Source organism: Oryza sativa, chromosome 1 (assembly GCF_034140825.1).
Source record: "Oryza sativa Japonica Group chromosome 1, ASM3414082v1".
Classification (NCBI taxonomy): Eukaryota; Viridiplantae; Streptophyta; class Magnoliopsida; order Poales; family Poaceae; genus Oryza; species Oryza sativa.
The window spans coordinates 492,751-513,654 of NC_089035.1; the positions used below are offsets into that span (position 1 = coordinate 492,751).

General features: G+C 41.3%; 1 protein-coding gene and 1 pseudogene across 2 annotated transcripts; one reads left to right on the top strand and one right to left on the bottom strand.

Annotated features, from left to right (window-relative positions):
* Positions 1-7,515: 7,515 nt before the first annotated feature.
* LOC4326129 (late embryogenesis abundant protein 19-like) lies at positions 7,516-9,549 on the bottom strand (annotated as a pseudogene).
* Positions 9,550-10,238: 689 nt separating this feature from the next.
* Positions 10,239-18,036, top strand: LOC9272141 (uncharacterized). Of its 2 annotated transcripts, XM_015766351.2 has the most exons (19): positions 10,239-10,704; positions 12,226-12,263; positions 12,358-12,380; positions 13,938-14,044; positions 14,138-14,189; positions 14,257-14,341; positions 14,692-14,782; positions 15,033-15,071; positions 15,165-15,232; positions 15,329-15,391; positions 16,067-16,122; positions 16,221-16,294; positions 16,388-16,480; positions 16,561-16,662; positions 16,830-16,910; positions 16,997-17,088; positions 17,193-17,208; positions 17,286-17,396; positions 17,487-18,036. In XM_015766351.2, the coding sequence occupies exons 1-19, from the start codon at positions 10,297-10,299 to the stop codon at positions 17,589-17,591; spliced, it is 1,704 nt and encodes a 567-aa protein (XP_015621837.1). In that variant the 5' UTR covers positions 10,239-10,296; the 3' UTR covers positions 17,592-18,036. The 2 variants fall into 2 exon arrangements, 1 of the variants encoding a protein (XP_015621837.1); XR_010739844.1 differs by lacking the exon at positions 17,193-17,208 and having other exon boundaries at positions 17,268-17,396.
* Positions 18,037-20,904: the final 2,868 nt, after the last annotated feature.

Below are 20,904 nucleotides of genomic sequence, written 5' to 3' on the forward strand. Positions count from 1 at the left end.
ATTTCTTATCATCAATACACCCTGCAAGATCAGAGTCCGAATAACCGACAACTTCAAGGTTTTCAGACTTTCTATATGTGAGCATGAGGTCTTTAGTGCCTTGAAGATACAAGGTCTTCTTAGCTAATTTCCAGTGTTGTAGACCTGGATTAGATTGATATCTGCCAAGCATCCCGGTAACAAAAGCTAAGTCAGGGCGAGTGCATACTTGTGCATACATTATGCTTCTGACAACTGAAGCATATGGTATTGACTTCATCTGCGCAACTTCATACTCATTCTTAGGACATTGGAATTTTCCATACTTATCACCCTTCATTATAGGAGCAGGCGAGGCTGAACAATTATGCATATTATACTTCTTCAGTATATGCTTTCTGAGATAGCCCCAAAACACCATTTGATCTGTCTCGGTAAATCTCTATACCCAACACATAAGTGGCTTCACCGAGATCTTTCATTTCAAACTTAGAGGCCATAAATTTCTTTGTTTCCAGTAGCATATTTTTGTCATTATTGGCTAAGAGTATGTCATCGACATATAATATTAGGAAGATGAACTTACTCTCCTTAAACTTAGCGTATATACAGTCATCCTTTTTATTCTCCTTAAAACCAAATTGTCTTATGATTTGGTCAAACTTTAGATACCACTGCCTTGATGCTTGCTTTAGTCCATAAATCGATTTCTTTAGATGACAACCCATATGTTCTTTTCCTTTCATAACAAAACCTTCTGGTTGTGCCATGTATACATCTTCGTACAAATCACCGTTCAGGAATGCCGTCTTAACATCCATTTGGTGTAATTCCAAATCATAATGGGCAACTAGTGCCATAATAATTCTAAACGAATCCTTAGTAGAGACTGGAGAAAGTGTTTCATTATAATCAATCCCTTCTCTTTGCGTAAATCCTTTTGCTACAAGCCTTGCTTTGAACCTTTCGATATTTCCCTTGAGGTCACGTTTAGTCTTATAGACCCATTTGCAGCCAACTGTTTTGGCTCCTTCGGGAATTTCTACTAAGTCCCAGACCTTATTAGTACTCATGGACTTCATTTTGTCTTTCATAGCTTTTAGCCATTCAGACGAATGTTCACTCTTCATTGCTTCTTTAAATGAGATGGGATCATTATCTAGTATAGGCTCATTCACCTCTTCACTCATAGGTTCATTCACCTCTTCATTCATGTAAGTGACATAGTCACTTGGAATCGCTGACTTTCTAACTCGTCGTGATCTTCTGACGGGTTCGTTATTTTTCTCATCTATCACAACATGGGGCTGCTGAGCATTCTCATTATTCTCATCATTTGATACACTACTAGAAGTAGTTGCAGGAGCTTCAGCAGGTGTTGCATCATTATTTCTTTCTATTAAAGGTGCAACATGAGTATGTGTTGAGAAAACGGGTTCTTCAATTATAGGCATTGGAACATAATTCCGTTTCTCTTCCAGAACAACTTCTCTGGGTGTCATACTCCCCTTGATTATGTCATTTTCCAAGAACACAGCGTGTCTTGTCTCAATAAACTTTGTAAACTGATTTCGGCAGTAGAATCTATATGCCTTCGACTTATCAGGATAACCGATAAAATGACAACTGATTGTTTTGAGGTCTAATTTTCCCATGTTTGGATTAAAAAATCGTGCTTCAGCAGGACAACCCCACACATGAAAATAGTTCAGGGTTGGTTTCTTCCCAGTCCATAACTCAAAAGGTGTCTTAGGAACTGATTTACTGGGAACCCTGTTAAGAATGTGTGCAGCTGTCTTAAGAGCTTCCATCCATAACTTTACCGGCAGAGGGGAGTGACTTAACATACTTCGTACCATATACATAAGAGTGCGATTATGCCTTTCAGCTACTCCATTTTGCTGGGGTTCACCCGGTGCTGAGTACTGGGCCTTAATGCCATTTTCTTGTAAGAACCTCGCAAAAGGTCCAGGAATTTGACCATAAGTAGTATGTCTACCATAGTATTCACCACCATGGTCAGACCTTACAATTTTGATCTTTCGATCATGTTGATTCTCAACTTCTGCTTTGAAAATTTTAAATTTGTCTAATGCCTCAGATCTTTCTTTGATTGGATAGATATATCCATAGCGAGAGTAGTCGTCGGTAAATGTTATGAATAAATCAAATCCATCCACTGACTTTACATTAAATGGACCACAGATGTTTGTGTGGATGATTTCCAAAACTCCCATACTTCGATTTGCACCTTTCTTGATTTGCTTGGAATATTTTCCTTTGATGCAATCAATGCAGTGATCAACATCTGCATCTGAGAAGTCCAAAGGACAGAGGATGTTTTCTTTAATGAGACGCTCAATTCTCCCCCTCGAAATATGGCCCAAACGATAGTGCCATAATTTCGAAGAAGTCTCATTATCGTTATGTTTTCGTTTGGTACTGACATTTGCATTTGAGGAGTCAACATTATAGGTGGCATCGCACACAGAAATTTGATAAAGTTGTTCCTGTCCAACGGCGAGACCAACCTCTTTATTATCATGCATAATTATACATCTATTGTTTCCAAAAGTACAATAGTAACCACCGTTATCTAAACGTGAAACTGAAACTAAGTTCCTTTTCATAGAGGGTACATAAAGGACGTCATGCAGTTGAAGTTTAAAGCCAGTATGAAGTGTGAGAGTGAAGTCTCCAATGGCCTTAACTTCAGTTTCAACTCCATTAGCATCTCTAATTCTTCTTTCCCCTCTTCTTAGGGTCCTCCTCATAGCGAATCCCTACAAGGAATTTGCAACATGAATTGTCGCTCCTGAGTCAATCCACCAAGAATTGGTGGCATAATCAATATTCAGGGATTCATCAACAAAAGAAATAACATCAGTACCTTTCTTACTAAGCCATCTCATAAACCCAATACATTCCTTTTGCCGGTGTCCACTCTTTCCACAAAACTAGCACCCATCCTTTTCTTTTCCCTTTTCTTCTGTATAGGGATTTCCTCCAGATTTATTCTGCTGGGATTGATTTGAACATTGCCCCTTTTCTTTAAATTAACTAGGCTTAGGCTTCAAATACTCCTTAAATTTCTTATACTTTTTTCTTCTCAGAGTGTTTAAATAGATTTGCATGGTCAACTCTTTCTGCCTTAAGCCTTTCCTCTTCTTGTACACACATGGCTATTAATTCATCAATGCCCCACTTGATCTTCATTGCATTATAATTGATCGTAAATGGAGAAAACTCCTGGGGCAGAGATGACATAATGAAATGGACAAGAAAACCTTCAGAGATTTCCATTTCCATTGATTTAAGCTTAGAAGCCCTGTGACATTTCTTCATAATATGTTCCCTCAGATTTCCAGTAAAATCATATCTTTCATTGACCAATCTTTTAATAAGAGTGGTGGCATAAACCTTAGAAGAGCCTTTAAATTGTTCTTCAACTTTAGCAAGATATTCTCTGGTTGTCTGAGTATCTGGGACTGCTCCTCTTATTGCGTCAATAATGGAGCTCTTGATAATCATAAGGCATTTACGGTTTGAAATATCCCATTTTGCCTTTACTTCATCATATTTCCTTTTTAGGGTCTCATAATTCTCATTTTCCGGTCTAGGCTCAACCGGAGGATCATTATGGAGGGCATAATCAATATCCAACAGAGCTAGAGTAATTTCCAGCTTCTCCTTCCATGAAGCATAATTACTTCCATTAAGTTGTTCAATATTGCCCATTATTCCGGCAATTTGTGAGGCATAAGATGCTGCATAGGAGAGAATCAGCAGCTAAATAAGTACCTTCTTTTATTGATCAAATTCAAAACGGCTTTGGCCAGAGAAGGAAATGAACAATAAAATTTTGTGAATAAGTATTTATTAATCAGCTTTGGCCAGAATAATAAATACAAACCACACTTTATCAATTTGTTTAAAACTCCTTTTATTAATTCAATCAAAACAGCTTTGGCCAGATTTGAATTGAATTAATAAAATTTTGTGATCAAATAAAAGTCAATCAGCTTTGGCCAGAATGACAATTATTTGTCACACTTAATTATAATATTTATTTGTAGCGGAAATAAACTCATAATACATAAAACAATAATAACTTTAAGTAATAAACATAATGTAATAATCATAAAATAAATAAATAAATGAAAGAGAATTTTATCACATAACAAAGTCACTTATTATTCTTATTATCATTAACTAAAACATAATAAAATTTCTTCAATGTTTAAACACAAAAAAATCATAATCATAATTCTTCAAAAAGGAAAATTTTAATTGTAATATTATATCAGCCCAATTCTTTTAATTAGGCCCATTACTATGCAGCCCGTTACTATGCAGCCCACACATTTTTTTTAATCTTGAACTGGGCCGCTTTCTCGAGCCAGGCCGAATGCGGCCTGGCCCGTTATTGCCGCGCCGCCTTCCGCCTGGGCTCCAGGCCCATCAACCTGGGCCTGGGCCGGCGTTTGCCGCCTCCCGCACGGCCTCATCAGCCCGCGTCGGGAGCGAGCCGATCCGAGCCGTCCATCTCATCGGACGGCCGGGATCGCTCCCGCGCGGGACAAAACCGCCCCCCCCCCCCGGCGAAACCCTAGCCCCATTCTTTCCCCTTCTCTTTCTCTCACACCCGCGGCGACAATGAGATGGCGGCGAGCCAGCGCACGACGGGTCGGAGATAGCGTCGTCGAGCTTTGCTTGCCGGGGCTGCGTACCGCCATATCTGGCGCGCATCCCCATCGAGCAACGCTCGACGGTGCCCTAAGCACCCGTCGGTCGCTCGCGCAAGGAAAATCCGCGGCGGCGACGGCTACCTCAGCAAGGCGGCGACGGCGAGACGAGGCTGGCGACGAGCACGTGAGGAGGAGGAGCCGGGCCAGCACGGCGGGTCGCGAGGCCGCTCGGGGACCAAGTCCTCAGCCGCGCGCTCGCCTCTTACAGCGTTGGTGGCGACGCGGTGTTCGCCGCCGGCCACCATGGCCCTTAGGTAAGCCCGCCGTGCTCCTTTTTCCCCTTGATTTTAGGGTTAGGGTTTCATGATTTGGGGAAATTTTGGGGTCTTACTGTAGCTAGGGTTTCGGTTCTTGGGGAATTATCTGAGATTTGCATGAATTTTGCCTTCCCCTTCTTCTAATCTCTTCAAGCCGAAACCCTAGTCGGCCTAATTTCATTTCTTACACCTCGGGATTGCATGATTTTGGGCTTAACTGAACTTTAACAGAGGGATTTGGGCATGAACACGAAGAACAACTTGAACATAAACACTTATTGAGTTCCAATTTGAGGCCAACCCGGTGCTCTGATACCATTGTTGGATATGCTTTGGATCGGTTTGGCACAAAGTGGAACTACAAATTGAAATGGGATTGGATCATGCCTTGATCTCTTGGAGTTCCCATCTCTCTGTCTTTGTTCTTCTTTCTTCTCTTCTAATTTGAAGCACAGAGAGAATCGTGTCTTGGTTCTTCCCTGTGTTTCAGTGGGTTTTTCTTGATCGGGTAGCAAGAGAAAACTTAGGGTTTAACACTTAGGTATTGATCTCTATTTATAGCCACTGCACACATGGGGAACTGACACTAGGGTATGGCGGTAATCCCCCGATCAGGGATGTTCATGAGAGATCGATCACTGTAGCGATCGCCCTAAACAAAATATCTCTTTGCCGACTTTAGGTTTAGCCGCAAGATCATATTTTGCGTTCACACTAACAAAGCATACAGGGAACGTATCATAAACTATGAAACTATGCATAAAAAGTTTCAAGCAATTACCTTCGCACTACAACAAAAACATTATATAAAGGCACTTTATATAAAACTCTAAGATCAGGAGTTTTATAGCGTAGAGACACTTTATAGAGGCACTTTCAAAATTTTCTAGAAAATTTTTACTCTAGAGACTCTTTAGAAATATTTTTAGCACATTTTATTAGATTTTATCTTGTAGAGGCATTCTTTCGGCACTTTAAAATGTGTCTAACATGTAAAGACATTTGCTTGAGACACTTTAAACTCTGTAGAGACACTTCTTACAATAAAAATATACTAAATGGCTAAATATAAGTAACTTAAGGCATAAACATATACAATGAATGACATGGGGTTGAGTTGGTTAGTGCCTTGAAGATAAGAATGATTTGTTCAAAGAAGATAAGAATGATTTGTTCAAGAGATCATGAGTTCAAGGATTGGCAAAAACAAGGGAAAATATTTTATTCTCATTTTTACATTGGTTTCGTATGGTTGTGGTACAATTTAATGTCTCTAGAAAATGTCTCTACCACCTTATAGACATTTTATAAAATGCCTCTTCGTTTGTAGAGACAATTCACCATAAGGCACTTATTAGACTTTTTTAAAATGCCTCTATAGTATTGTAAAGGCATTTGAAAAGTGTCTCTGTAGTCCTAGAAAAATATCTCTATAAAGTATTTTTCTTGTAGTGTCGGTAAGCAATATTTTACTGGATATGAGTTCAGCTAATCAAAGGTTTCAAGCAATTACCAGTCCCAGGTCCTTCATTTGGCTCCAATTTTATACTCCTTCTATATGAGTAGCTGCAGCATTACTTTTCTGGAACTCCTTAAGCTGTGTTTAGAGCGCTAACTACTTACCAGAAATTCTCCACGCAAGCAATACTGAGAAATCTTCCCAGCTGCATCCTGCGGGGGATAGGGACACCAAAGAAAAGATTCAGCACCGAAACACATTTGTGACGATTCATTTACCAGAGTAATTTTGATTGCTTGTATTCAGATTTATTTGTTTACACTGACAAGTGATTTTGTAGCTTAGTACTAGTAGTAAGTAGTATTGACTTGGCAGATATACTCTTCACGAACCAAGTACTAGCATTAGAACGTACGGGGGATATAGGACGTGGGTGCTTGTTTAAGAATGAGAAGTACAACAGGAAAGCTATCAGACAGTTACTAATAGGTGTTCGACAGTATTGATATGATACAGTCGATATGAACAAAACTGAAATTCCTATAAATGAGATGCAATACTCATCTCTCGACTATTGTAATCCTTGCACTCCCAAGGTTGAAGGTTCTAATTTGGAAGATACAGAATTCAGTAACAACTGGAGTACTCCTATATATACTGCATAGAGAAATTAAAATGAGTGGCAGATGTGGAAGCAGGACGGCTGGACGGTTTTGTGTAGTTGGTTCGCCGCCGCCCGCCGAGCACCAACAGAGACAAGATCATCGCCGAGATTTGCTTTACCTCTTGTTCATCATCGTGGTTTCATTTTGCTGTGTACTGAATCGAGGATTGCGGCGATCACGAGAGGAGGGAACCACGGAGGGTAGGATTGGAGAGGAGTGGGGCCGCGAAGGAGGCGTGCCGGCGAAAGAAGCGGCGGCTGTGGCCGGCGACAGTGAGGTGGCGTTTACGGGACGGGAGGGGAGGGGCGTGACGCGAGGCAGCAGAATAGACGCACGTCTTTCATCTAACGGCTGAGATCTCCCTCACCCGACATCACCAGTTTTGCAAAAGGAAAAAGTACCCCGAAGATCCCTTAACTTGTCATCGAATTACAAAATCGTCCTCCAACCACAAAACTGGATACAACGCATCCTCCAACTTACAAAACCAGTGCAAATTAGATCCATCGGTGGTTTTGACTACGGTTTTGTCCGACGTGACGGCTGACTCAGCGTGGAACCCACATGTCAGGATGCCACGTCAGCACCCTCTCTCTTCCATTTCCTCTCCATCCCTCCTCTCTCTCTCTCTCTCACTTTTCTCCTTCTCTGCAACTGCAAGCGGCAAGCCGCCCGGCGGGTGGGGAGAGGTCGTCGGGGCGAGGCGGGAGAGGAGGAGGCAGCGGGCGACGAGGCGGCGATGGCGGAAGCTGCGACGCTGGAGGGCAAGCCGCGCCGACGCTGGAGAGCGAGGACGATGGTGACGCGTTGCCGCCGTCGTCCATCCGCGGATCCCCTTGGGTGTGCCGTCGATGTGAGCCACTGCTGCTGCCACCATAGGCTGACGGCCTTGTCTCCGGTCATCCCAGCGTGTTCATCACCGCGTCCTTGGCGCCGACCACCGTGCTCTTCACCTGCTCACTCGCCTGAAACACAAACGAATTCTCCTCAAAATCCACAACAATGGTGTTCGACAAGGAGAAATTAACCGAGGTTGCTAATGGTGTGTACTTGTTGGAGGACGCTACCGGTCTTGTCCTTGCCAGCGACGGCGGATTCCTTGGTGTACTACGCCGTCTCGGTGGTCTTCTGCTTGGCGGCGCCGGCGGAGGAGGATGAAATCCTGATGCAGCACACGCGCTTCTGATCCATCTGCGTCAAGTGGCTCAAGCGGGACGCGAACCTACAGATGCACATGCGTAGACACAGTGACAAGTACAAGAGCGTGCCCATGCTGACAAAGCCGCCGGCGGCGGTGGTAAGGACAAGCAGCAGCTGGAGCGGCGGTACTCGTGCACGTTCACTGGGTGCAAGCGCAACAGGCTGCACGCAAACTTCCAGCCACTGAACTACTGATTACTGAAGACGATCTTGTGCATTGTTTCATCATCCTTCAGTAAAAAAGGTTGTGTTCAAAAATTGATTTGATAAACAAAAACGATGATTAGAATATAACAAAAGGCAGCCGGCATGGAAATTGGGACAGGTGCAGGGAGCCGATGCAGAACCCTCCACCGCGCCGTCTCGTCGGTCTCGGTGGCCTTCTGCTTGGCCTTCTCGGTCTTCTCGCCGAGGAAGCCGCTAGTCTGGTCCTTGCTCTCGGCGGCCTTGTCCCTCGCCGCCTACGCCGTGCCGGAGGTCTTGTCCTTCGCCGCATGTGCCGTCACACCGCCGCCGACTTCCTCCGGAGAGCCCACCTAAGGCAGCTCACTGCGTTCCTCCGCCGGCGGCGGCGTGGGGGGAGGCCCTCCTGCTCCCGCGTCGTCGCCGCCGCCGCCTCGTCGCCCGTCGCCGACCGCCGGAGTCCCGTCTCCCGCCTCCCCCACCGGTCTCCTCCCCACACCCGTCGGTTGCCCTGCTCGGTGAGAGAAAGGAAGAGGAGAGAGGTGGAGAGGGGAGGGGAAGAAGAGGCTGAAATGTGGGACCCATGTGGCCCCCACGCTGAGTCAGCTGCCACGTCGGATAAAACCAGAGTAAAAACTGCCAAGGGATCTAGTTTATAATAGTTTTGTAAGTTAGAGGATGCGTTCTCCGGTTTTGTGGTTGGAGGACGATTTTGTAATTTGATGACAAGTTAAGGGACCTTAGGTATACTTTTTCCTTTGCAAAATGCCCCCTCGTTCGGATTTTGCTGCTGCATTCGCAAACCTAGCAGTGTCTTATGTTTTTGGGCTGAGGCCCAGATTGGTTTAGGAAGCCGGAAAAGGAGGAGCAAGCCGTCAATCAGTTAGATGATGGATCATAGTGGGCTGAAAGAAAATATGTATAGCCCGTTTCGGCCTAAAGCGAAATGCAAGCCAGCTCAGACTGAGCTCGCTCTCACCACCACTGCACCACAACAACTCCTGGCCATACACGTGGACGTGGAATAGAAGAAGAAGAAGAGAATATTCCCTGGGCATTGGGCGATGACCGACGAGTGGGCCCGCCTGACACGTGTAAGAGCAAGTTTAATAGTATAGCCCACTACTAGCTCCGAATAATCTATACCCGATGTAATAGCCAATTCATACAATAGTTGCTTACTATACTATTAATATCTGGTCCTACCTGTTATACATACATTACGTCTTGGAGTCCGTGCTGCAGCTGGCTATAGATCTGTAACCCGCTGCTCTTATCTCTCTTTCTTTGTTTTTTTAAAATATGTTTATAGCTAGCTTATAGTCTTTTATTGTACTTGCTCTAAGCAAGGCTGAGAAGCCAAGCAAACAAAACGAAAAGCAACCGTCAAGTGGAAATAACCAGCGGATTAATTACTACCACTACCACAAATAATTCATTAATTCATTCATCCATTTATTCATTTAAAACAACAAGCACTAAGAAGCAGAAAGAAGGAAGAATCCATGTTGCATTTTATCCTACTGGTACCGTTTCTTTTCTATGGATGGAACATTTTATTCTAGCATTTGCTTGCTTTGCCTAACGTACTCTCCTCCTTAATTATCCATTCAATCAAAACAAGCAGGACTACTAGAAAGCAAGAGGAGAAAAAGAAGAAGGAAGAATCCGTGTTGCATTTTATCATACTGTTTCTTTTCTATGGATAGAACATTTTATTCGCTAGTATTGCTTGCCTAAATTAAATCGCGCACAAGAAACGTAAACTCGTCCATACCTTAATTAATTATTATCCAAGCGCAAACATGAAACATCCCTCCCGCATTAAATTGGCATCTCCTAATAAATCTCACGGACTTCCATATCTACTCCCGGTTTCTGCTGGATTCCTTCCTTTTTCTCATCGCCTCGCCTGCCTCTTGGCCTTCCCCATCCCCATCTCTCATCAGCCGCAAACTGCTGCAAACCCCACTAGCGCTCGCCCCCACCGTAATCTCGCGCGATTCTCGGAGGAGGAGATGGGCGAGTACTGCGGCGCTGCTCCGGAGGAGGACCCTGCCATGGCCCTCGTCACGCCGCTCCCCACCACCACCACCACCACCACCACGGCGGCGGCGGCGGCCATCAAGCAACCCCACTACTACGGCTGCTTCGACCGCTGCTCCACCAAGCAGGTCTTCGACAACCTCCACGGCAACATCTCGCTCGACCCGGTTCGTTCGTTACTCCTACCCCTACCATCCCATTCTGCGGGATTCGTTCCTCTTCCCCAACCCTCCGTCTCGCCCTATCTCATCACGCTGGATATTGCTTCTACTGTTCATTTGCTTGCTTCAGATTGTTTGGTTACTAGTAGTAACTTGGGGCTAGTTTTTGTCTCCCTTTTCGATCGGTTACTGCTTCCATACTCGGATGATGATGTTTTTGTCCCTTCGTGATGATTCATTGTGCCATGCTTGGATGGATGGATGCTGCTGCGATTTCTTCCGATTGTCCTCGCTGTCTCTATGTGCTCCATTCCTCCATAGATTGAACAGATTGCATCCTCACCACGTGTATTTCCACTTAATTCATGTGCTTCTAGTAGCCTTGCATGTGCATGCACTTTCTCCTTTCCCTTTTCTTTTCAGGTTTATTTATTTTCGCTTCATCATCTATATGTGTTGCTGTTGGTGTAGCGCGTCAACATTAGTTTACTAGGAGACGCATGCGCATTTTTTTCCTTCATATTTTAAATGGAGGGGCAATAGCTGTTTATGCTCCTTCCTCTCTTCCTTCCTTCTTAGACCTTTGCTGACTAGAATATTTTACGTCCACATTCACAGCGACATGAGGTATTATGGAGGTAGTAATAAATTATCTGCTTGTTTATTACTCCTTCGTTGACGCTTGGGTCCTTTTAGATATGACTGCTTTCAATTAACGGGGTCTTATTGTTAATTGTTGACATTCTAAAGGGTTTTTGGTCTTCACTCTTCAGATTAAACGGGCTAGGCTACCTGAACAAAATTGTTCAGTTTTTTTTCAGATATATTTTGGGTGGGTTGGCAGTTTTACCTTGTGTACGCCACTACTGATGTGTCTGAAACACGTGCTCTCCTTGTCATGTGGTGGTAGAACAACCAATGGTGCGAATGGAAAGTTTATTATATATAGCAGTTGTTCTCACGTGTTGGATGATCATCATGTTTACATTCAGTTCCCATTTAGTTTCCGCCATGTAGTGTCGCATGTTGTATCTACTAGTATATGATGACATTAGCACTGAAACCTTTTGATGATTCTAAACATTAGCACTAAAACCTTTTGATGATTCTAACTCAATGTATTGTTGATTCCCACTTTTACCTTTTCCTGCCTGCATCCGTTTCAACTTGGAAGTACAAATGTTTCAGTTCTACTGTGTATTTTCTTCAGGTTGTTACCCTGTATTTAAGTCTAAATCATACATGCATTCAGGGTTTGGAGTAATGGCATGCTGAATCATATACATGTGAATAATCATTTACTTGTTCAGTGGTGAACAATTAGCCCGCTCTCATTTTCCGTTTTGGATGCTTATGCTACAATGACACTTTATCATACTGAGTGCTGTTTTCACACCGACATATCGTTTCTCTTATTAGTGTTATTTATCTATTTAATTTGGCCATTGAGTCATTAAAGCTTTAAGCAACTTCTGTTCCTCCCACTTTTCCTTCTCAGTAACACCGATAACTTTCTCTGATGTGCAGTTGGCTCGTGAGTTTGTGGATACGGAGGAGTTTCAGAGGTGACTTTGATTAACCCAAATTATCGTTGATCGTTTGTTTATTCAACTTATTCATCCTCTTTATGGCTTCATTTGATTGCATTGTGTCATTCAGGCTGCGGGATCTAAAACAACTTGGTGAGTTATTTTATCATCATTGCAGAAATCATTTTTAGCCTAATGTATTCAATATAGATGAAAGTGTCAAAATCTAAATTGAATTTCAAACCTTATAATTGTAATTTGTTGCTTTTTGGGTTTAGAAAAATTAAGGCTACACAATGGGGTCTTGTCCTGGAAACATTTTATCCCCTTTACTCTTTTTTTTCGATAATGGAAGCTTTATTAAAACTCAGTCAAATACACCAAGGTGATACATTTCAACTGAGCACACTCCTGGCCTCTGCAAAAGATGCACACATCCACACACAAAGAAAGACCTATCTAGACCCCCTTCACGAAACAGAGATATTAGTGGCTATCAATCCGTACACTAGATCGCCAACCATGCTCCTGGGTAAAAAAACTCCCGTGACACCTAGTCCAAACGTCGCGATACCACCACAATAGTATCCCGAAGGCCCGGTTCTTTTTATCCCCTTTACTCTATCTGCACAGAGTTATTTTTAATCAAATTTACTGTTAACCACATATCCTTTCACTGTTGTGGATAATTTTATTTGGAGTAAAGTCCATAACCGGTTGCTAAACTTGTACCGCTGTGTCATCCCAGTCCCTAAACTCGCAAATCGACCGTTCAGGTCCTCAAACTTGTTTGACTGTGTCATCCCGGTCCCTAAACTTGCAGATCACTCGTTTAGGTCCTCCAACTTGTTCAGTTGTATCACCCCGGTCCCTAAACAGGACGGTCTAAAAACTTTATATCAAAAAGTAATTCATAACTTTTTCATGTGAACTCTAATGAAGACAAACTTTATATTAAAATGGTAGCCCTCGACGCGACCTACAACTTTGTAGTTGATAAGTTTTTGAATTAAAACTGTTTAGGGTCCCAAAATATTGTTGCATGTTTATAGATTTTGAAATTTTAATTTTAAAATTACATTTTGGGACAAAAAATGACTTAAAATAAAAAAAAATCAACTACAAAGTTGTAGATCGCGTCGAGGGCTACAAATTTGATATAAAGTTTGTCTTCATTAGAGTTCACATGAAAAAGTTATGAATTATTCTGAAAAAGTTATGAATTATTTTTAAATATAAAGTCTTTAGACCGTCCTATTTGATCCAGATGATATTCAAATCCAAGTTTAGAGACTGGGGTGACACAACTGAACAAGTTGGAGGACCTAAACGAGTGATCTGCAAGTTTAGGGACCGGGATGACACAATTGAACAAGTTTGAGGACCTGAACGGTCGATTTGCGAATTTAGGGACCGCAATGACACAGCGGTACAAGTTTAGGGACCGGTGATGGACTTTACTCTTTTATTTGTCTAAATGGGCTCATGCTTATAATTAGTGCTAACCTGTCCCATGGCTACTGAATTTTGGTTAGTTTGCTGTTATCATTTGTGCAATAGCACTTACTATTATGGCTAACTGAATGTTCTAATGTTTAGTTCTCAAAGTAACATAATGTGAGCCCTTCTCTATGTTTATATCTACTTTTTTTTTAATTTATCATAGTTTATAATCGATATTTGTGGTAACATGCTCTGTGTACCTTTCAGGCCTTACATATCTGGTCTACCCAGGAGCCGTTCACACACGTTTTGAGCATTCATTAGGTGTCTATTGGCTAGCTGGGGAGGCTATGAACAATCTTCGACTGTACCAGGTTCTTACCTTTGATAAAAAAGTCCACCGATATATTTCCATGTAGCAGTTTAATTATTTTGTATGAAACTAAGTTTTGTTTTTCTTTTGACAGGGAGAAGAGCTTGGCATTGACCGTGTTGATATGCAAACTGTAAAACTTGCAGGTCTGTTTACTGAATCATAACTCTGCCAAGGTTTCCATATTGACAATCCTTGTGTTATTCTGTTTAGGCCTTTTGCATGACATTGGACATGGCCCCTTCAGTCATTTGTTTGAACATGAGTTTCTTCCTCGTGTTGTTCCTGGATCAACCTGGTGATTTTCCTTTCATATATGTGGTTATGTTGTTTCTAATTTGTTAGTTGTTTTACATATATTTTCCATGTCCTTAGTATGAGAAGATTCAAAATTTAAAGCAATACATATTTATGTCATGGCGGATTACACCACTTAAAAGACTCTGGTCCTATGATTATTATACTAGCATTACAACTTCTATTTTCTTCCTATCCAAACTATGAATTTTAGTGTGTATCTATGTGGATATGATGACATAGGGTGATAATTTCTCATATTTCTTCACTTCCACATGCACGTTAGCCTGTTGAAACATTGTGAGACTGCAGTTGGTTTCTTAATTAAACTGGTCCATTTTGTCTATTCAGGACCCATGAAAATATGTCTGCACTGTTGCTGGACAGCATTGTCGACAAACACCAAATAGACATTGAAGCTGATCATCTCAAAATTGTTATGGTAATCCACGTTTTTATTCAGTTATTGTGGCATTTATCAATTGCCATCAGATTAACCCATCTCCTTCTGTCACTAAGAAGAATGGCTCTTAGAACCTCTTATTTAATGTTTTAAAATCTATGAATTTGACCTTTCCACTCTTTTTTCTTGTCAGCCTTAAGTATTCACTTCAAAATGTGTGCTGTTCTAAGTTGACAAAGTGTAACCCTACATCTTGACAAGCCTCTCTCTCTCTTTTTTTTTTTTGCAGGAAATGATTGTTGCCAGCTCTAAGTTCACTGCAACAGAAGTATGTACCTTAGTCTGTATTACTGCCTTAGTTATCTGTCAGTTGAAAATAGATGTACTAAAATTCGATGCAATGAAACTTGTTTCTTCACAGAGCACAAAGGAGAAGCGCTTTCTTTATGACATTGTTGCTAATGGTCGGAATGGTATCGATGTTGACAAGTATGGTCCTTCTATACTTCTAACTTCTGATATTTTCTGCATTGACATTTGTTTTTCAATCATTTGGATATGCCATAAGATAGAGTAACCATGCAGGTTTGACTACATTGGCCGTGATTGCAGAGCATGTGGTCTGGGTTGTAATTTCCAGTACTGGAGGTACCTTTTGTTATCATGTTTTAAGTTTTTTTTTACTAAACCAATCTGTTAAATTTGAGAGTAGGAATACAAGAATTAACCAAGTGTTTTACATCATATTATAGGAAAATAAGACATGACTGAGGAAATAATAAATCAGACAAACTGTCTGTAAAGTTTTATTTACAATAAATGCTAATGTGATAGTCGTCAATTCAACGGTACTTGCCAATTGGCGCACCTTGGCCGATATTAAACTCTAGTGAGATCAACCCTGCTTGTATTAAAACAGACAAGAAAGATTCTATACTATTACAGTTATATTTTTCCCTCTGATATCTGATTGAAGAACACAGAAAGTTTGTCTGTCATTTAATCAAAGTGAAATATAGGTACTCTGATAATTTTTTCCACAGGTAAATGAGAGTTTTAAGCACATGTTAGCTGGCTCAGACAAGGCTTTGTACTTTGTCTTTTCATACTCTTTATCAACTTGGTCTAATCGGCGTATTTTAACCTTTTGGAATGGTTGCATAATTTCCTTTGCAAAAATATGCATGTTTGTGATTTGTTGCTGACCGCAGCAAATTACTGCATATTTTGTCTTGATAACCCATTTGATATATTTTGACATGTACTGGCACAGTTACTAACTTGCTATCATGCTGTTGTGGTTCTTACCTTTTTGCACTGCAGGCTCTTACAAGGCATGCGAGTCATGGGTGATGAAATATGCTACCCTGCCAAAGATTGTAGGTCTATTATTATCTTCTTTTTTTGTGCTATTTGTTCCTTTTCTTTTTGATATCATGTGACACTTGACTTGTTAACTTTTCATTTTGAACTACAGATTTGAGCATCCATAAATTGTTTACGACACGTGCTGATCTTCACCGCACTGTCTATACACATGCGAAAGTCAAGGTAAGGATAATTATATTATGCTGGCCACTTTTGTGCAGCAAAGAACCACACTGTCCTGTCCATTGCCTTCTAATATATTGTTATGTACCTTAGGCTGTTGAACTGATGCTTGTGGATGCACTTGTTGAGGCTAACGAATACTTGGGAATAGCTTTGCATGCACAAGATCCAGCGGACTTCTGGAAGGTTTGGTATCATTGCAATTTTTATTATGTATGTAGTTTTATTAGTTGCCTTCTTACTTCAAACATCTCTGGAAATTTCAGTTAGATGACACGATCATTAAAAGCATTGAAACTGCTCCCAACGATGAACTGAACAAAGCAAAAGGGATCATTCAACGTATTCGCCGAAGAGAGCTCTATAAGGTAGTACTACTTTCGGTCATGAATTTACTATGTTCTTTTATCATATCATTTTACATGTTTATCAGAGCTATTGTGGCTTAAAATATGTGTCTGACATCTTGTACTTGGATAGCTAAATCTTCCTTTTGTGGTAGTATGAAACAACTTTGTTTTCTTTCAACTTGCAGTTCTGCAATGAATATTCTGTTCCAAAGGACAAGCTGGAGCACTTTAAGAATATAACCGCACAAGACATAGTTTGTTCACAGGTTCATGCCTACTTTGATCCTCTGAAGATCTGATTTTTTTTCCTGAAGAATATTAGTTGTATGTTTATGATTTTACCCATCTTCAGAAATCTTCCAAGGTGCTGCTGAAGGAAGAAGATGTTGCTGTTAGCAATGTTAAGATTGATTTGACCCGTGGAAAAGATAATCCCCTTGAAAGGTTTTTGATTTATAAACCCACTTTTCAGACTCTTATATTTCTTAGGGCGACATATCAGATTCTGACCTGTTACTTTTGTTGGTCTGCATATCTACTATCCCCAGCATCAAGTTCTTTAAGGTAACTATACCTGCCTTGACAGTGGAATGTCCTCATAATTCTCATGTGGTCTAAAGTAGGAATTCTTGTTGAGCCAGGATTTTGGTTGCGATGAGAAGTTCCCCATCACAGATGAGCGGGTCAGCCACCTGCTACCTGCGTACAACCAGGACAGAATTGTCCGGGTCTACGCCAAGAAGCACGAGCTGGTGAGTGACAAAACATTCTGGCAGAGCCGCTTTACCATGGATGTATTATCTTGCAGTTGCATAATGTGTTGAGTGAAATATTGGGTGCAGGTTGAAGCGGTGTCAGAAGCCTTCGAGAACCTACAACTGAGGATGTATGGTGAGAAGACACAAGTTCATGACACTCCCAGGAAGAAGCGCATTAGATTCCACTAATCTTCAGCAACTCCTTGTTGCCAAGTACTGTCATCAGTGTTAGTTAGTAGTAGCTCGTAGCATACTAGTACGACAAAGGAGAAAGGATCATAGGTAGACATACGGAAGGAAGGAAGGAACCTTTTATTACTGAGCGGGAGCATCCAATACTACTAATTACGGGTTTTGTTTTTGCTGGTAATCTGCACGCATAAGTAACGCGCAGATTAGTTGTACAGGTGATAGGCCACAGAAAATGTCTTGGGCAGTGGTGGTGTCACATGACGGCTGGCTACCATAGCAGATAGTAGTAGCTGATACGCCAGTATCGTGATCTTCTGATTTTTTTTTTACTCTGAGCCTGGGCTGTCTGGGACTGATGGCGTTGCTCCTGCTTTGCTAGTGAATGGATATATAATTATATTATATATATATATATATTGGCAAACAACGTTTGTTATGCTTACTATTCTCTCATTTTGTAATGTGTATTAGTCATCTCACGAGCCGCGAGTAAAATGGCATGTGAATGGATTTTAAATATTCGTCCGTGTGCATTTTGATGCAGCAGAACGAAATGCTGCTGTGTAAAAATGCGAGTACTAATAATGTCGGAGTTGTTAGCGTAATATAGGGGTCAAAATGCGGTGAATTTTAGGCTGTGTTTAGATTGGAATGTTGGAATTGTTAAGTGTAAAGTTTTGGTATATCATATCGGATATTATATAAGGTGTCGCATAGGGTATTCGGGCACTAATAAAAAAAATCTGTTAGTAAATTGCGAGATAAATTTATTAAGTCTAATTAATCCATCGCTAGCAAATGTTTATTGTAACACCATATTATTAAAAGATTCATCTTGTAAATTAGTTGTAATATGTATAATTAGTTTTTTTTAAGTCTATATTTAATACTCCCTTCGTCCCAAAATGTTTGCCGTCGTTGACTTTTAATTATGTTTGACCGTTCGTCTTATTCAAAAATTTTAAGTATTTTTTAATTCTTTTTCTATCATTTGATTCATTGTTAAATATACTTTTATGTATACATATAGTTTTATATATTTCATAAAAATTTTTGAATAAGACGAACAGTCAAACGTGTTTTAAAAAGTCAACGGTGTCAAACATTTTAGGACAGAGGGAGTACTTTATGAAGGGGTTTGAACGTACGATGTGATGTGAAAAGTTTGAAAGAAAAAGGCTGATCTTTCAAAGGTTTGAACATCGAGCACATTTTTCTCCTATGCCCTTTTGCTGAATGTATTTGGGATAGCATCAAGCAACATTTTGATTTGAAGCTATGCAGGACTGATCTGTCAAATATGAAGCAGTGGGATTTTGATTTCCTGGGGAGAAGTTCAAGCATCCAAAAGACGGCGCTGGCTGTCACGTTGTGGCATATATGGGAGGCTAGAAATCACTCCAGGAATAATCCTACCTTAGCTAATCCAAGACAGGTCATCCAGAAAATCTTGGCTTATGTGGAGATGATTGAACAACACTGTTGCCGTGCTGCGCAGGCGGTTAGGCTGGATTTTTCACATTTTGATCCTTTTAAAAAACTTATTTCGCAAATAGACCCCTGAAAAAACTTATCCCAGAAATGGTCCTTTTTGGGGCGCCAGAGTGGCTGGCGCCGTCATCCAACGGGAGTCCTCCTACCACCGTGGCGCACGCGAACCGACGTGGCAGGAGGAGGGCGCCATCCATGCTGGCGCCGCCCCAGGGAGGAGGGCGCCAGCATGGCTAGCGCCGCCGCCTCCATTCCTGTTTCTCTGTATGGAGTTGCAACGGTGTCATTTTTATTTTATTTTTTCGGATGTTTTTTCACACTCAGGATCACGATACAACCAACCACAAAAAAAATTTAAACTCGAACTACCACTTAGCTAAGTCTGAAAATATCTAGCATACCACTTAGTCTACTTTGCACATTCACTAAAATTAGACCATAACTCCTTTAGTAAAACCCTTTGATCAGCATGTTAAACATAATGCACTCTACCACTATATAAATTACTTAATCTAATTCAAAATATAACCACATGAAATGACATATATAAGTTAAACAGTACATAGAGATGTAATTTTTTTATTTTTATTTCATTTTTTTGATATTTTTTTCACACTTAGGAGAACATAGGAACCAACCGTATAAAAAATAAACTCAAACGGACAAAATATGTGACATGTAGAATTTTCCAAAACTCTACCGAAACGGAAAAAAATATGCCATCTATTAAAATAGGCGTAACTTTCTCATACGGACTCGGAATCAGGCAAATAATATATGAACGGACATCTACAGAAAAAGTTCTGTAGATTAAAACCTCTAAATTCTGCTTGCAAGATTGTGTTTTCGAGGAGAGAAGTTTTTCGGTGGAGCTTTGGAAAATTCCAAATGTCACATATTTCGTCCGTTTGAGTTTATTTTTTACGTGGTTGGTTCCTGTGAGTTCCGAAGTGTGAAAAAAATATCAAAAAAATAAAATAAAAATAAAAAAGTTGCACATCTCTCTCCTCTGCACTAGTTCGGAGAGAGGAGAGGAGAGGAAAAATTCTACATGTCACATGTTACGTCCATTTGAGTTCAATTTTTCTATGGTTGGTTCTTGTGTGTCCCTAAGCGTGAAAAAAATATCAAACAAATAAAACAAAAATAAAAAATTTCGGGGGGGAGGGGGGCGCCAGCCACTCTGGCGCACTCCCCCTAGCCACCTCAGCATCGCCCCACCACGTCGGCGGTGGGACGGCGCCAGAGAGGCTGGCGCCGTCCTGTTGGACGACGGCGCCAGCCACTCTGGCGCCCCAAAAAGGACCATTTTTTGGATAAGTTTTTCTAGGGGTCTATTTGCGAAATAAGTTTTTCAAAAGGACCAAAACGTGAAAAATCCAGGGCGGTTAGGGGTGAAGCTCTTCGGCCAGCTCCCAGATGGAGGCCTCCGCCTGAAGGTACGATTCTTATTAATTACAGATGCTGCTGTCTTCCAGTCAGTCAATTCTTTTGGTCAGCGGGCTGTGCTTGTTCGCTGCTAATGAGCGACACTCGGGGTGTATCCAACCTGAAATGGCAGAAGCTTTGGCTATCGCTGTGCGTTGCGCACGGCGATGGAGGAGGGTCACCAGAAAATTGTTTTGGCTTCAGATTGCCTAGCTATCATCCAAAAGATTCAGTCTGGAGCACGCGACCGATCAATGGTTGGCGCTCTTGTCTCTGACGTAAACTTCCTGGCGGCTGGTTTTTTGGATTGCTCTTTCATTCATGTTAATCGTGTAACTAATGCTGCGGCTCACCTTTTAGCTCAATGTTCTGAGCAAACAGTTTGTAATAT

Excerpts from the sequence above, each read along its gene's own strand:
- LOC9272141 (XM_015766351.2), top strand. The coding sequence starts at position 10,297 with ATGAAACATCCCTCCCGCATTAAATTGGCATCTCCTAATAAATCTCAC. Across the intron at positions 12,381-13,937 it reads GCGGGATCTAAAACAACTTG|GCCTTACATATCTGGTCTAC; the intron begins GTGAGTTATTTT and ends TGTACCTTTCAG. Across the intron at positions 14,342-14,691 it reads GTTGTTCCTGGATCAACCTG|GACCCATGAAAATATGTCTG; the intron begins GTGATTTTCCTT and ends TTGTCTATTCAG.